General features: G+C 38.9%; 1 protein-coding gene across 1 annotated transcript in view; it reads left to right on the forward strand.

Moving 5' to 3' along the window:
* The window catches only part of DIP2A (disco interacting protein 2 homolog A), a 146,562-nt gene that overhangs the window by 92,821 nt on the left and 37,520 nt on the right, over positions 1 to 16,221 (forward strand). The window contains exons 6-17 of the mRNA XM_075711195.1: positions 2,883 to 3,011; positions 3,818 to 3,937; positions 5,901 to 6,098; positions 7,726 to 7,817; positions 8,069 to 8,179; positions 8,989 to 9,112; positions 9,388 to 9,497; positions 9,924 to 10,026; positions 13,542 to 13,606; positions 13,915 to 14,008; positions 14,485 to 14,604; positions 16,033 to 16,147. Of these exons, the coding sequence (XP_075567310.1) occupies positions 2,883 to 3,011; positions 3,818 to 3,937; positions 5,901 to 6,098; positions 7,726 to 7,817; positions 8,069 to 8,179; positions 8,989 to 9,112; positions 9,388 to 9,497; positions 9,924 to 10,026; positions 13,542 to 13,606; positions 13,915 to 14,008; positions 14,485 to 14,604; positions 16,033 to 16,147 (1,381 nt within the window). The remainder of the gene's footprint in view (positions 1 to 2,882; positions 3,012 to 3,817; positions 3,938 to 5,900; positions 6,099 to 7,725; positions 7,818 to 8,068; positions 8,180 to 8,988; positions 9,113 to 9,387; positions 9,498 to 9,923; positions 10,027 to 13,541; positions 13,607 to 13,914; positions 14,009 to 14,484; positions 14,605 to 16,032; positions 16,148 to 16,221) is intronic.

Below are 16,221 nucleotides of genomic sequence, written 5' to 3' on the forward strand. Positions count from 1 at the left end.
ATATTAAAATGCCTAAATAATGAAACTAATGTGATTTTTTTCTGAGCATAAATCCTGAAAATTGAACTTATTCCTTTTACATGCATAGAAAGAATTTTGCCTTCACAAGGCAGAATTGGGAGGGAGAGTTAGTTCTCTGCTGTATGTAAGATGAAATAGCTGTGGACAGCAGAGAAGTTGTTCATAAGGACCCCTGCCATTTCCCTTCTATGGTGAGGGACATTGATTTGCATGAAACAGCTCTGAGATGCTTGTAAGATATGTAGATGCTGTAGATTAACGCCTCCACATATAGCTATTTTTTGTGCTTGTTTTCAGTTGGGAATGATTGTTAATGGGTTTTTTGTTTCATTTCTAAGCATTCTCATTTTTTCTGTGATTTCTTTGAGCTGTTCCCAAGTACACAGCTCTTCCGTAAATGTTCCCAAATAGCTTCTTCCTTATGTTATTTTCTGAGCATCTAATTGCAGAGCTTTTGTGTTTCGAATATCTGCCTCATGCATGTAGGTGGAAGATTGCTTTTTCACAACAGGAATATGCATGGTAAAACCTGCATTCATTTGACATTTCAACTGCTGTACTTTATGTACAGCTTCCGACCCATATATGCACCAAGTCTCATAGTGTGTTTCAGTCTCTCTTGTTCTCTCTCTTGATTGTTATATTTGTACATTCTGAGTCACCTCAATGTTTAGTGGTCACAACTTCATCTATAGGAATGCCATTTTGGGGCCTTCCACTGATGAAGCCAACACTGCAGAGACATCCCTAATTGTAGTTCTTGCTGGTGTGTTCAAGGAGTCGAAGCTTTAGACATTGATAATTGCTGCAGGGTCTGTAAGTTGAGAAGTATGGACTTGTGGGCTAATACTGCAGTATGGGAACTAGGTACACTTGACTCTGCTCTTTTCTGTGATTAATGTGTTTGCTGCATGAAGTCAGTGTTTTGGGACTTTGGTAAAGCAAAGGGAGAAACACCAACCAAAAAGCAACTCAAAAAGTATATAGAACACAAGAAAGTGTTTCAGTTTACTCTGAATACATGGGCTTTCTGTACGCCCTGTGAAGTGGCTATATGGATCAGTTGCACACATAGTTGTCACCTTTTCTTGTTACTGGTTGTAACACAGGCATTTGCCAGAGACATTAAATGATCTGTTGTCCTTCTAGTACCTTACCCACATGAAAGGAATTTGTGGTCCTTGCTTAGTACCCAGCAAGACAGGTCTCTGCAATACAGAAATTGGCATTGCAGTGATGATCATTGGAAAGTATGGGAATGGATTTAATTTTTCCTTCTGGTGATCCCTCTAAAGCCACGTAGAGCTGTACTGGTGGCTTGTATGTCAGCTCTGGAAATCTGTGAACAGAGCTATGAGCACTTGTTATCTTAGTGCTAATCGCTTCCTCAGAGTGGGTGGGGTAATATATATATTTCACAGCACTGCCTAGATCTCCCTATGCTTTGAGTTCTTTCTGCAGGATTTGTGGCATGTTGAGGTCCTTCAAAGGGTATCGCTGCAGAGCTGCATGACCCCAAGCAGTTCCTCCAGTACAGTGCAGCAGCGTGTTCTTAAGCTCTTTCCTGTTGCACTCCTATTTTTACTCATTAGGGTTCTGAATATTTCAGGCCTCCAATTCTTGTTTTTTCTTGTTCAAACACTTCTCCCAGACACTGCCATTTCCCAACCTGTGATTCCATTCAAAACCATTCCATAATCTAGGTCACAATTTTGGAATGATGATATTCCCTAAGCATTGTTCTGCAGCACAGAAATGTGGTGCAGTTCAAAGCAAAGCAGCCTTTTGCCTCAAGGTTGTTACAAGGTGGTTCTCAAACCCCTGTGAGTATGCGAGGATTTGAGAAATGCCCTGCTTTCCCTATGTAAATATACATTATAAAAAAATTAACTATTTATTGCTTGTAGCACACACCATTAAAAATGAAACAGTGTGTTGTATCTGGCCACAAATGACCGCTTCATGCCTCAGAAAAACTTGTGCTAAATTTATCTGTTATGAGCAGTGTGTGTGTATAATCTTGACATCTACACCACAGGGTTTTTTGAGTGTTAGAGGCATTCCAGCTGTTCTCATTGATAGATGACCCAGTGAAATGTATACTGTGTCTGTATCACAATATAAACAGGAAGCTTTTACCTACAGTATTGTTGTGAGACTGTTAAAAACAGGTGGTAAGAAAAGCTGCTAAAGGAAAACCATGACTGGTCTTACAAGCTGTAGGTGACAATTTTTAAGTCAGCAGTTACTTTCCTCTGAGGGAGTCTCTCATCTCTCTGTGTCCATCCTCAAGATGAGTTCAGACCTAAGTGCACTATCTTTGCCACCTTAAATCTTAATCTGTGTTTCTCAGCAAAAGTCTTCCTCTTATAGCCTGCGGAATGTAGATAAGTGCATCACGTTACCTTGGGGCAAAAGTTCCCTTCTTTTTAAACCTTATGCTTTTGACCCCGTCTCTTCCTATGGGACTTAGACTACCAGTTTTGTGGTGAGACTTTGGGTGCCTGTATTTCTTCTGAGAGATCTGAGACAGGCTTTCTTTGTAGACTTGTGCTGTTTACTCGTAATTAATCTCCTTGCTTTCACCTTGAAGTGATGGAGAGACCCACCACTCTGTTTGTCAGAATTTGTTTGGATCCCTTTGAAAGTTGGAAGAGCTCCTCTCCACCCTGGAGAGACACAGCAGTTCCTTTCAGGATTCCCCCTGTATCTAGAAGATTTTGGTTACAGTTTGATTAGAGAAATCAGACTTCTGTTAAAAACATATGAGAAAACAGCAAGAATACTGCAAGAAGCAACTTCGGATATACTGATTCTTAAGATGACTGATGAGCTCCCATGTCTGTCTTCCATTTCTACAGATAACCACTCTGCACCTCCAGATGTAACCACTGGCCTGTTGGAACATTTATATTACGAGCGTCCGCAGGTAGCATCAGTACGAGGAGTTCCCAGAGGCTACAACAGCAGCATTTTGGAAACTGCAGATGGTGATTGTATTACAGATTTCCTACATTTCAATCTGTGTTCCTTTTTCTGAATAAGCAAATGCATGACTGACACCCATCGTGTGCTATGTGCCTGCCCCCTCCAAAGCTTTGGAGTAGTATGGTGTATCTGTCAGTCTACCACAGGAGAGGAAACTGTACTGCATTTCCTGTGTTCTGTTGGTGGGAGCCATGTCCCCATTTCTGTATATTTCTATAGTAAAAGGCAATGTAAGCCCTTTAGTCTCACATTTTAATTTTATATTGCCTCAGAGGTTTAAACTTCAATAAATATAAACATACACATGTATATTTAATTTTAAATAAATATATCACATATACAAATGAAAATCAGCATTTGACATGGTTTTGTGTTGTGATTATTTTTTGCTAGCCCTGTAAAATATTGAAAGATTCACTTATTTTTTCCAAGCATTCTCAGACTTTCAGAACTGAATAAATGTTAAGATGTAGCAAATACCTAGACTCTTGAAGAAAAGAATATTCTTCAGGTTTGTATTGGAATCTCATGAAGGAGTCAGCAGTTTGAAAAGCTAAATTGAAGTGTGAGAAGGTATATGCATGAACCAGGTAGCTAGTGAGCAGCATTGTTTTAAAACAAATAAATCCGCGGTTGAAATTGTTACTGATTAAAGCTGATTTTTTCCAAGCAAGCTGTTCATCTTGAATGACTCTTCCACCTGAAAGCTGTGCTGAGCTTACAGTGATGTTGTGAGCAATGTGGCAGCATGTGTTTTAGTATATGTTTATTAATATATGGTAAGTAATAAATCTTTTCTGTTTTGCAGGTGTACCAGTCAATAGCAGAGTGTCCTCTAAAATCCAGCAGCTTCTAAATACCTTGAAAAGACCTAAGCGCCCACCATTGAAAGAGTTTTTTGTTGATGATTTTGAAGAACTGCTAGAAGGTTTATTTTCTTTCAAATGCATTTTTCACTCTGTGTAAGCGGTTCATGAAAGAATTGATATGTCTTAGCAAGTGTTTTCTTTTTCTCTTCCCAATAGAAAACAAATCATGGTGGAGTTGTTTCATTGGAGAGAGAAAGGTCATATGCTATCACAAGTGAAACATAATCTTCAACTCAACCCTCCTGCTCAGTGTACTTTGTTCCCTGCCCTCCTCCCTCTGTTTGGAAACTCTTCAGATTCAGCCCAGTTTGGACCAGTGTGATGAGCTAGTGAATACTAAAGACAGTGATTTACAGACATTTGGAGAAATTCTATTCACATCTTTGTTGAGAACTTCATTGGTGCATCCAGAAATTGTCATGTTTGGTGATGGTCCCACCATCACTTTTTGCCTCAGAGATTCTAAATTCTGCCTTGTGGTAATGAGCGAAATATAGAGGGTACACTTTGGAGTAAGTCAGGGCATAGCCTAAGTGTAACTGATGGTGCAGTGGACCTCTGGAAACCTCTGACCAGCCTCCTGTTCAGAGCAGTTCTGACTAGATCACGCTGCTCAGGGCCATGGCCAGTCCAGTTGTGAGCATCTCCGAACATGGAGATTCCACGGCCTCTCTGGCCACTCACATTCAGCTGCTTGTCTACAAGAACCCCCGCATCCTGCTCTGAAAAGCTGCTTTGTAGCTGGTCAGTGCCCAAATATAGTTAGATGAAAAAAGTTACTAGTAACTGGAATTTATTATGATAATATTGTTTGCATGCATGTTAATATGCTTTTCTTGAAAGCCAGAATCTTTCATTATTTTAGAGGTTCAGAGGAATTAAACGCATAGAGTGCACAGTGCAGTATGTTCTGTCTGTGCACTACATGAAAGGACAGTGCTTGTACGTGCTCTGCAGATATTGTTCAGCTAAAAACCACTATTTTCTTCTCTGTATCCATGTGTCCAGGCAGAAAGAAAAGCATCTCTAACAAACGTAGAAGTTGTAGCAATATGTAGCTGCCTTTAAAACCAGCTGCATCAGCTAATTTTGGAGAACAATTTTTGTTCTGTTCTCTTAGTTTTTAAAGATTAATGAAAATTTTGTTCTCTTTGACAGTTTTGAGCAGCTGCTACTAGATTCCCTGTACTATTTGTTCGATACTTTAAGATATGAAGTGATTGCAGTTCTAGTCTTTTGCTAAAGATTTTTCAGGCAAACTTTTGTTGAGGTGCACGTATGTCATTGTGGAGAGCAGAGAGCATTGCTTTGAACTGTTAATTTTAGTTACTGCATAGATTGAATGTTAGCTAAATCCAACTGACTTTGTTTTGCTAAGATCAAGATACTTCACCTTCTTGAGCAGCTTGGGGCAAGATTTTAACAGCAGGCTACTCAGAGAGCAAATGGCATACAAGCCCTGCAGTGTTCCACAGTTGAGAGAGATGATCTGGAAATCAAACAAAATATTCTGTGAGCGGTACGGTTTTAGTTGTAGATAATCCATACCAGGAGCATTTTACCTGGCTTTTTTTTTATGTATTGTTACAGAAGCATAGTGTCATTCTTCATCTCCTGTTGAGCATCTGGTGCAGCAAAAATAAATGTCCAGTTGTCACTGAAGCCGTTCTCTGTGATAAAGCTTGTTGACTTGGTGTAGGCTTTCATTTAAATAGATGTGCAGAACAAACAGCAGAAAATATCATCTTTACAAAGCAGAGAAAAAAGAGTGAACTAGGGATTCAAATTCTGTTCCTGTGGCCAGGTCCTTTGAATAATGTGGAATCAGAACTCCAAAGTGATGGTAATTATTTTTTGTGAAGCCAACAGATGATTAGCATAGCATCATCATAAAGCAGAGGAGAAGTAATGATAGCTGTGAGGCAGAGGAAGGTGAGAACAGTTCGTAGAATAGTCTATTAAATGTAACTTGCACATTTTGTAAGGATTAACATTTGCCATTTTACTGTGCTCTGGTTTTAGTGCAACAGCCTGACCCCAATCAACCAAAGCCTGAAGGAAATCAAATGAATGTACTTAAAGGTGAACCCTTAGGCGTGGTAACCAACTGGCCACCTTCTCTGCTGGCTGCCCTGCAGCGCTGGGGAACTACACAGCCGAAAGCCCCTTGTCTGACAGCATTGGATACGACTGGGAAAGCTGTTTATACACTTACCTATGGTAGGCGTTGGTGATAACTGTAAGAAAGAATTAGGCTTTCATTGTGGAATGAACTAATGCTTTACTTAAGAGGGACTGACTGTGCTCATGACAGATACTTTGAGATTGCTATTCAAATGCAAATTACAAATAAATTGTATATGAAAAACATTTTAAAGAAAGTTAATGAAGGGAAAATGTATATGGTATTGATTCTTTACAAGTGGCTATTTGTAAATTTCAAACAATTGTGGGGCTTTTGCTTAAAAGAACACTAAAAATAGCCTGATGTAAAATAGGAGGAAGAAACGGGTGATTAATAATGTACTCTTCAGATTCCCAGAGTAGGTATTAAATTTTAGCATGTTCTTGCATATCCTTATAGAGAAGACGCGTACTTCAGGAGCATATTAAGGATGTTATTGTGGGAAGTGAAACTTGCCTGTATCAATGAACTAGAAGTATTACAGTAATTACATTTTTTTGGAAGATAATTGTGTTCTTCAGGACAGTTAACTGCAGCATTTTATTGTATAGTATGTTAGAATGTTGAAATTTCTTGTTTGTATTCTTACAGATGAAGTATGCTTACAGGAAATGTAACTGAGCAGCTGCATTAGTTTCATTACTTTGCAGTAGAGCTTTGAGAATTGTTTAGAATATCATGTTTAGTTTTATGTTTAAAAAAAATAAAAGAAAAACTAAAAAGAAACCAAGCACTAAATCCTACTTGGACTCTCTGCCAACTGGACTGAATGGCCAGTTCTATAAAGAACTTGCTATTTGATATGTTTTAGTCCTGTGTAATTTTTTTTTTATGTAACTGGAAATTACACAGAAGAAAACCTGTTGAATTGGAGAAGTTTGAGACTGGCAAACACAAAATAACTGATGGTTGCTATGTGATCTGAAGGGATTGAGTGTGGATGTCAGTCCCTGATAAAGACCCTGTGCTAGAAAGCTGAGTTCCAGATGCATGCTGTTTGCCACAATATGCTTTTTGGGGAGGGGTTCTTGCTTTGATTTACTGTTTACAATGGAAGGGTTTTGCTGTTGCTCAATTTTTTATAAACTTTTTTTTACAAAGCTTTTCTTTTTTTGGAGGCTACCATTTAAAAATTTGTTTTTATATTGTGTCAAATAAGTAGCTGGATTTTTGAAATTTAATAGCTTAGAATAATTTTTGTTCTGAATTATTGAGAACTGTGTAGACCACTACTGAGCACTGAATTGGCATTTCACAGAGCCAGATATTGCAGCATTTATTCCTACCCTTTGTTTCTTAAATTTCAGTTAATTTTTTGTCCAGTTTCAGATTTTTCTTTTTATCCCAAGCAGTTTGCTTTCTCTAAGAGCCCTTAGGAAGCAGTCCTGTGATGTGCCGTTTGGAAATGCAGTCAGGTTGTATCAACCAGACTACGTGTGTGTGTGTGTGCACATGCGCTGAAACACGGGAAGAACTTAGTAGGTTTGTGAGGTGGGATTGCTTTCACAACAGCAATGTTTGCTTTTCCCCAATTACTTGCTCATGTGCTTGTTGACCCTGTTCTAATACAACCGACTTGTCTAGTTTTGCTGAGATTTGCCAATTAAATATTAAAATTTTTGTCTCTATTTTTTAATTTCTGTATTGTCTTTTTTTCTTTAGGCAAGCTGTGGAGTCGAAGCTTGAAGTTAGCATATACCCTGCTAAACAAGCTAACCACTAAGAATGAACCACTGCTGAAGCCTGGAGACCGGGTAGGCTTCTGTTTGAAATGGTCTCTCTGGATAAAATAGACAGTGAAGAACAGCTTTAGCTAAAGAAAGCCTTGTAATACTGTGACTTGTAATAGTATATTATCAGGACATTTAGTATGTCCTGTTCCTAGTTTAAATATGAACCTGAACATTGTTGTGAAGATTTTTTTTTCCCACAAATTAAAAAGCAGCCTCCCCTCCCCCAGGTGAAGACAAAAAACATTTCTTGTTATTTTAATGTATTTTTGTAGGTAGCTCTCGTATTTCCTAATAGTGATCCAGTTATGTTTATGGTGGCATTTTATGGATGTCTCCTGGCGGAACTTATTCCTGTCCCTATAGAAGTTCCACTAACAAGAAAGGTAGGCATACACATTCAGCATTTTTAGGGTTTCATAAATAAATAACGTGCATGGGTGTCTAAATCCTGTAGTCCTTATATGGGACCCCTCAGAGCCTGCACTTTAGAAAACAGTATGGTGCATTGGCTGAACTACTTAAATGCACATTATATGCTTGGAAAGTGTTTAATATTTAGTTAGGGAAGGGGTGGGGGAGAATAGTATGACGCTAATAAGTTAACTATTTTAGGATACATAACTGTAGAAATTATTTTAATTCGTTATTTTTGAAAAGACGTGTGGAAGTATTTTTCAAAATGTAACACAGAAATGCTGTCTTTTCAGCTCTCATGCTGAGTAATGAGAGCACAGGCAGGTAGAGACGCCATAGTTACTGGAAATACCGGGATAATCCCACACATGTTGAGATTATTAGGGAAGAGCTGAAAAGCTACAGGCTCTCCTCTTCATTGCCTCAGGACTCAGAAACAGGATCAAACCAGCTCTCTGTTTTATGAGAACTTCTCAATGTCCCTGTTGGGTTGGAGAGGGATGCACAACCATTGCTTTTGACACTACTTCACTACCATTGCTTGCCAGATCTATTGCCAAATCTAATTTAGTTGGCACTAAGCAAAACTAAGCCTTTTGATAAGCCTTTTGAGCATAGACTTCAGTCTTTTGTCTTCCATAAAAGGTCTTATGGGCTAGAAGTTTGTGTCTTCCTGTGATATAAATTGGCTTAATATTTTCTAAATACAGAAAAGTTACAGTAAACTGTACAAAAGCTTCATTGTTTGTAAGTTTGCTATAACATGGTTTCTCTGTAGGATGCTGGCAGCCAGCAGATTGGATTTCTTTTGGGCAGCTGTGGAGTAACACTAGCTTTAACCACTGATGCCTGTCAAAAAGGCCTTCCTAAAGCTCAGACTGGCGATGTGGTTACATTCAAAGGTATGTTTTTAAGCTACTCAAACTTCTTTATAGGATAAAGAGTGGTATTATCCATTGCTGCTATCACACAACAATCTTTGAGTTGGCTTGCATGGTTCTAGCTATATATAAAGAAGAACTGCCTTCATTGTCAAGACACTATTTAGTGCTGCTTCTTCCTGTCAGGGGACTGACGCTGCAGCTTTTGCTTGCCTCTAGTTGTTACCTCTGAATACTGGGGAAAAAAACCTGATTTTTGGAACTGTAATAACAGTAACTTTTCTTTTTCTTTGAAGGCTGGCCTCGTCTCATTTGGTTTGTGATCGATGGGAAGCACCTGGCCAAACCAGCTAAGGACTGGCATCCGCAAGTACGGGATGCCAGTGCTGAGATTGCTTATATTGAGGTGATCCAGTATAATATGCCTAACTTACGGTTACTCTATTGTCATTTATGTCACAGCATATTTTCTTCCTTTAATGTCTTGATGCAATAAAAGAGATTACTATAATATTTTTAACTGTGGAACAAGAACGTTTCCCTCGAGATTGCCAGGCAAACTGTCATTTGAGTGGTTGTGCTGAGTCAGACTGAAGATTGGGGATAATTGGCATTTTGGGATCCCTGGGACAATTTGTTTCACTGGGGTAGAGAAACAGATTTCATATGCTATTAGTGTATTCTCTGAACGTAATGCATCTTTTATGGTAGCTTTTTTATTGGTTTTAAAAGTTCGCTTCCTTTTTATAATAAAATATCCTTTCAGTGAACTACTGTAAATTTTCTAGATTGTGTTGTTAATATAATGCTTGTATAAATGTTCTCTTTTCAGTACAAAACAAGTAAAGAGGGCAGTACAGTGGGCATTACTATATCTCATGCTTCCATGCTGGCACACTGTCATGCATTGACTCAGGCATGTGGTTATTCAGAAGGTAAGTTAGATAGGTATAACTTTAAAATAATACTCATAGCTTTGAATGTTCAGACAATTTATGTTGCAAAATCATGTTTACTGTCTGAAGAGAACTTGGTAGCATTAATTGCAAGGGGAAAGACAAACTTCCTCATTCATAATCAATGTGATATGTGAAAGAAAGTAAGAAGCCACTTGTGAAATCATAATCAATGTGTATTAAAATTTTTTTAACCTAAGATCCTTACCAATTTTATTCAAGGATTTGGATTTTTCAGTCTTCATAAATGTGTTAGTCAATGGTAAGAGCTATACTGATTTTTCAGCTTCTTGAAAACAGCTTTGCTACAAATCTGTTTTGTTCTCCCTGATGCCTTTTGAATGCACTGGCTACTTTATGAAGTCATAAGGGGGCCGGTTTGAGATGCCCATGTGCAGAGTCAGAGGAGCCCTCCCAGCAGAAATTGAAGGAGCTTTCTTAGACTGATTCTAGAGACCATTTGTGTATCTTGAATCTCTTTGAAGAACATGGGAAGCTGTCAGTTCCAGCTGTAGCTGCTCTAACAGTGCAGACTGGTGTGCCATGCAGACAGGCTGATGTCACTTGTGCTGCTTCTTATCGCTCAGGAGAAAGAGCTGCAGTTACTGACCCTTTTGAAGTCTTGCCCTGAAACCCAGTAATGACTAGGTGAGATGTAGTATGCATCGTAGTTCTTATAAATCTTCTACTTTGTGATTCCTAGGAGTGTGATGCTTGACCCCTGAAAGAGAGGCTTGATCAAGAAAGTTTGAGAGTTAGCATACTAAAAAACACCCGACTTGCTTGGCTTTACTGCTCTTGCACCTTGGATCACCTTGCCTGACTGGATCACAAAATTAAAAGTCCTAGTGCAAGTTGTCTGGCCCAGTTACCTGAATTAGGTCTGTGATTCTAGAAAGCATATTTGAGGGCATAAGCAGATTGCTAACAGTTGCTAACTGTCCTCTCTTGCGCTTATTTTTTTTTTCCTTCCTGCTTTGGGCAATTAGTTTACACCTGTAGTGCTCCAAAGTCCACACAAGTAGTATGATAGGGTAAAAGAGGTTTTCACAGTCAGATATCTGTACTCTTTTTAGTTACCATCAGAGGACCCTTTCACATTTTCATTTGGGACATCCCATCACAGCTGCCAACTACAAGAACTGTTCTGGGAGAGGGGTGGGTCCACCAAGCTTGTAGGTAAAGCATTGTACAGCAGTTCCTGAATCCTGAAAGGATGATGGCAACCAATTATGGATCGAAGGGGTCTACACATCTTGGTTTTCAGACAAACATGGAGTAGTGTTGCTAGCCATTAACATTTCAGATCTTTACAGAGGGACTGAATTCTCTTGTCCTCTTGTATGTTCATTTTTCAGATTTCTATTGCCACATGCTAGAGATGCTGTCATGAGGTTTCTGTTCTGTGCAGACCATACCCACTATAAAGCTTTGCCTTGTTTTGTTTACAGCTTCTTGTAGCTTCACAATTTTGGCCACAGTAGTTCCTATTTTCAGAAAGGAAGGGATCTTCATGTTAGTTAATCATGTCCTACAAAAGAAAATCTCCATAGGGATTTCAATAAAGTGAGAGATCTACTTGTTTTCAGTCATTCTCTCAATGAATAGCCAAGAACTGCACCTGGTGTTGACCGTGTCCATAGAGTTCATCTGCGCTACCATTAACCAAAAACTTTGCCCTTTGATATCTGTTTGCTGGAAGAATCTCATGCTTTGACTAATTTTTATCCCACAATGGGGTAGTGTGTGCTAATGTATCTTGGGACATGCAGAATCACAGAATGGTTGATATTGGAAGGGACCTCTGGAGGTCATCTGGTCCAACCCCTCAGCTCAAGCAGGGCCACTTAGAGCCAGTTATCCAGGACCATGTCCAGATGGCTTTTCAATATCTCCAAGGATGGAAACTTCACGACCTCTCTGGGCAACCCGTTCCAGTGCTCAGTCACCCCCGCATAAAGTCCTTCCAGATGCTCCAGTCCCAAGTCATCCTTGTGGTTCTTCACTGGACTCACTTCAGTAGCGCCATCTCTCTCTTGTACTGGGGAGCCCAGAAATGGACACAGTATTCAGTTGTGGCCTAACCAGTGCTGAGCCAGAGGGGAAGGATCACCTCCATGGACCGGCGGGCAACACTCCTCCTAATGCAGCCCAGTACACCATTAGCCTTCTTTGCCACAAGGGCACACTGCTGGCTCGTGTTCAGCTTGGTGGCTACCATGAACCCCAGGGCGCTTTCTGCAAAGCTGCTCTCCAGATGGTTGGCTCCCAGCATGTCCTGGTGCATGGGGCTATTCCTCTCCCAGGAGCAGGACTTTGCGTTTCTCCTTGTTGAACTTCATGAGGTTCCTGTCAGACCATTCCCTCAGCCCGTCAAGGTCCCTCTGGATGGTAGCACAACCCACTGGCCTATCAGCCATTTCTCCCAGCTTTGTGTCATCTGCAAACTTGCTGAGGATACGCTCTGCCCCATCATCCAGATTATTAATGAAGATGCTGAAGAGAACTGGAGCCAATATTGAGCCCTGGGCTACACAGCTAGTTACTGGCCTCCAACTAGACTTTGTGCCACCAGTCACTACCCTCTGGGCCTGGTCGTTCAGTTAGTTTTCAGTCCACTTCCCTGTCTGCTCATCCAGCCCATACTTCATCAGCTTCTCTGTGAGGATCATACAGACTGTCATAGAATGCTGTGAAACTGCTGGCTGCTTTCTCCATCAAATCCAGTTCTATGCAATTCACTTTTCCTGAAGGTTGAAAAGAACTTGAGGGTATGGAAGATTTGTATTTCCTTATATACAGGCTCATGTCTGGGACTCCGCATCTGTCTCGGAGCGATTGGAGCTCTCAGTCAAGCAGAGAATGAGTGGATATGTGGCTGACTTACTGAAGTATTTTATTTATTGGGAAATAGCTGTGTACATTCTGAAAACTTAAAAAGAATAATAAATACCCTGAAGAAGAATTTCTTGTCATGCAGCCATCCTACATCAGTGATAAGCAAGTTTCACCTGGTCAATATAGGATAGACCTCTAAAATTAAGTTAAATCTTTGATTTAAAATCTTTGATTCTAGTTTTTTAAATCATGTAAGGTGTTCAGATTTCTCAGAGAAAACACTGAAGAAAATTTAGTATAGCCATGGTAATATTTCTCAGTAAATTGAATTCTTTCAAACATAGCTGAACTAAAGTTTCAGTCTGCATAGTTCATTGACAAATGTAACAAAGACATGGAAGTGGTATTATAATGGAAACAGGGACTTAATACCTTGTAATAATCTAGTCTATAATCATAATTTAAAGATGATTGTTTTAAGTAAAATAAGACACTTTCAGCTTAAGGAGCCTGTTATAGACAAGAAGGCATGGCAACATAGCTTTGATTTCTTAGGAGTGTTGTAAGTTTCAGAATTGCTTTAACAAATATTTTGAGTTCTTATGTATTCTCTTAGATATGCTTCTTAAGTCTGATAGTTTTTCCTTCACTTTCAGCTGAAATACTAACAAATGTGTTGGATTTCAAGAGAGATGCTGGCCTTTGGCATGGAGTATTAACAGTGAGTATTTGAATGAATGAAAAAAACTGCAGCAAGTTGCTTCTCTCAGGGGTAGAGTACTGGTATCTGAATGAGGTCAAACCCTCTCAAACTGTTTATATTTCAGTATTTGTATTTTTCAGAATAAAGTGTTTCTTTTCCAGTAACAGACTGCACAGGCATAGCTTTTGTTTTTACTGATTATACGTATAGTTTTCACTAACACGTGTAAGTGTTATGCTGTAGCTGTGATGATTTTTTTTTTAAGTATTGGTACATGCTGTGTATTCTTTGAGACACTCAAGTTTATTTTTTAATATTTTTCTCAGAGTGTTATGAATAGGATGCATGTCATCAGTATTCCCTATGCATTAATGAAGGTTAATCCGCTTTCCTGGATACAGAAGGTCTGCTCATACAAAGGTAACCTTGAAGTATTTTTACGTACCCCATCTCTTCTTGGATGATTAAAAAAAAAAAAAGAAAGAAATTTGTTTGTATAAAATGTCTGCTGTAGCTCAGGCCACTTGTGTTTTATCTAGCTGACTTTCTTTGCCATAGTTTTAGCAATTGGGTACTCCATTTCAGTGTTACATGTACTGGTAGATGCATTGATGAGTGACATTGATGGCTGCTTCTGACAGACCTTTAAAGAAACTGTGTTTCTCATCTCAGTATTTGAATTTATAGTAAACATTTAAAGTCTATAATCAAGTCCATCTGGAGACATTGAGTATAAACGTGTGATAGTAGTTAAATATTTGGCATTTGTATTTCTTTTCTATGCTTGTAATTTGTTTCATAAATTTACATAAATACACAAAAATATTTATATAATTTTAGAATTGGTCTTTATTTTGTTCTGCACATGCACCATAATTACTTTTTTTTATTTTCAGCCCGTGTAGCAGTAGTAAAATCACGTGATATGCACTGGTCACTTTTGGCTCAGAGGGATCAGAGGGATGTCAGTCTGAGCTCTTTACGAATGTTAATAGTGGCAGATGGAGCTAATCCATGTGAGTATGGATGCATTTTCTGAGTGTCAGTCCAAGGTGACCTAAAGCACACTGTAAATCACAGAACTCTGGGTCTGCAATGTAGGAGCTCAGCAGCACTGGCTATAGTTCATCTTCAGCAAAACAGAGACAGCAGCAGTGTTTCTTTGTCAAGGACACTGGAGCAAAACTTTCATAGAAAATGTTCTGAAGGATATATTCTTTATATAAAGAATAGTTGGCAATGTAATTTGAAAGAGGCTTTTAAAATTTCAAGTAAATCATAATGCCAGTTTCAAAGTAGTTGCTCATGTATTGCATGTAGACATAAAATCTTTTGAGTTGCAGTGTGTCTGATTCTGTACATGCCCCTAGGGCTTGTCTCAATCATGTGCAAGGACATAAAAATGGGAGCAGTCACAGCCTTAACTCAAAACCATGACAACTATTAAATAGAGTATGCGGTAGGTTCTTGCCTTTTTCTGTCAATCATATGGTGGTGGTTTACAGTAATTTGAGAAAGCAGCTGGGAGGGTTGTTTTTGTAACAGGCAAGGCTTAATTTTGCTGTTCTCATACACCAGAAAATCAATAGTATTTCAGATTCCTTGGAGTTGCATGATGAGAGGTCAGCAAGTCATGATGGTGCAAGATGAAAGTTTGAAATGGTCTTGCTAGGATTATATTTTGTTGTAAGCACTGTTTCAGAGCTGATGCTTAGAAAGTTAGGGATTTTGTTCTATAGTAAAATACTATTTGTATGCTAGTGATGCCACTGCTTTTTCATTGATATTTGCACTTCTTAGCTATGTTTAGCTGTGTAAATTAATTTCTTTAACTTCATCTTTTCATCAGTACTGTACTCTTATATTAAATGACATGAAATTATACCTAGGATGTATAATCAATGAAGTTTGATGGTTTACATTATGTGCTGCAATTCCACAACTGTAAATACAATGCTGTAGGTGATGATCTTGCATTTTGGGCTGAGTGCTAAAGGCCAGGTAGAGTTCTGAACGGAAGTGAAGATATGTCAGAAACATTTGATGTTAATTTCTAAATGCTTTGGTTCTGTGAACTCTATAAGAAACACTCATCTAGGAGCTGTATAGGAAGCTGACAGATATGGTTACCCTGAGTGACAAAATATTCTGATCACTGAAGGACTTTCCATGATGTTAAGTGTGCTGCCAGACACAGAGAGTATGCAGTTGTGAATTTCATTCAGTGAATCAGTTGTTAACCACTGGGAGTTTTTTCTCCAAATCTAAAATCTAATAATAGGCTGGAGCATCTTTTAGGCAGTTGGAAAGTATATTGGTTTTGTGCATAGATGCAACCATATTTGTATACCTGAGCTGAGAGTAAGCATAGACTTTAAAATCCTGCAGCTCGAACTTTCCTGCCCTTGGCAAAACGTTTCCAATTGTGTGATTGTTCTTTTTAGGGTCGATATCTTCCTGTGATGCGTTCCTGAATGTATTTCAGTCCAGAGGTTTGAGACCAGAAGTAATCTGTCCCTGTGCTAGTTCCTCAGAGGCACTAACTGTTGCTATTCGCAGGTAATTCTCTCTTCTGAGAAGTGAACTGAAGCATTTCTTGACTATTGAAATGTATCTGGTGTTAAAATGGTAGT

Source organism: Pelecanus crispus, chromosome 5, assembly GCF_030463565.1.
Source record: "Pelecanus crispus isolate bPelCri1 chromosome 5, bPelCri1.pri, whole genome shotgun sequence".
Lineage (NCBI taxonomy): Eukaryota > Metazoa > Chordata > Aves > Pelecaniformes > Pelecanidae > Pelecanus > Pelecanus crispus.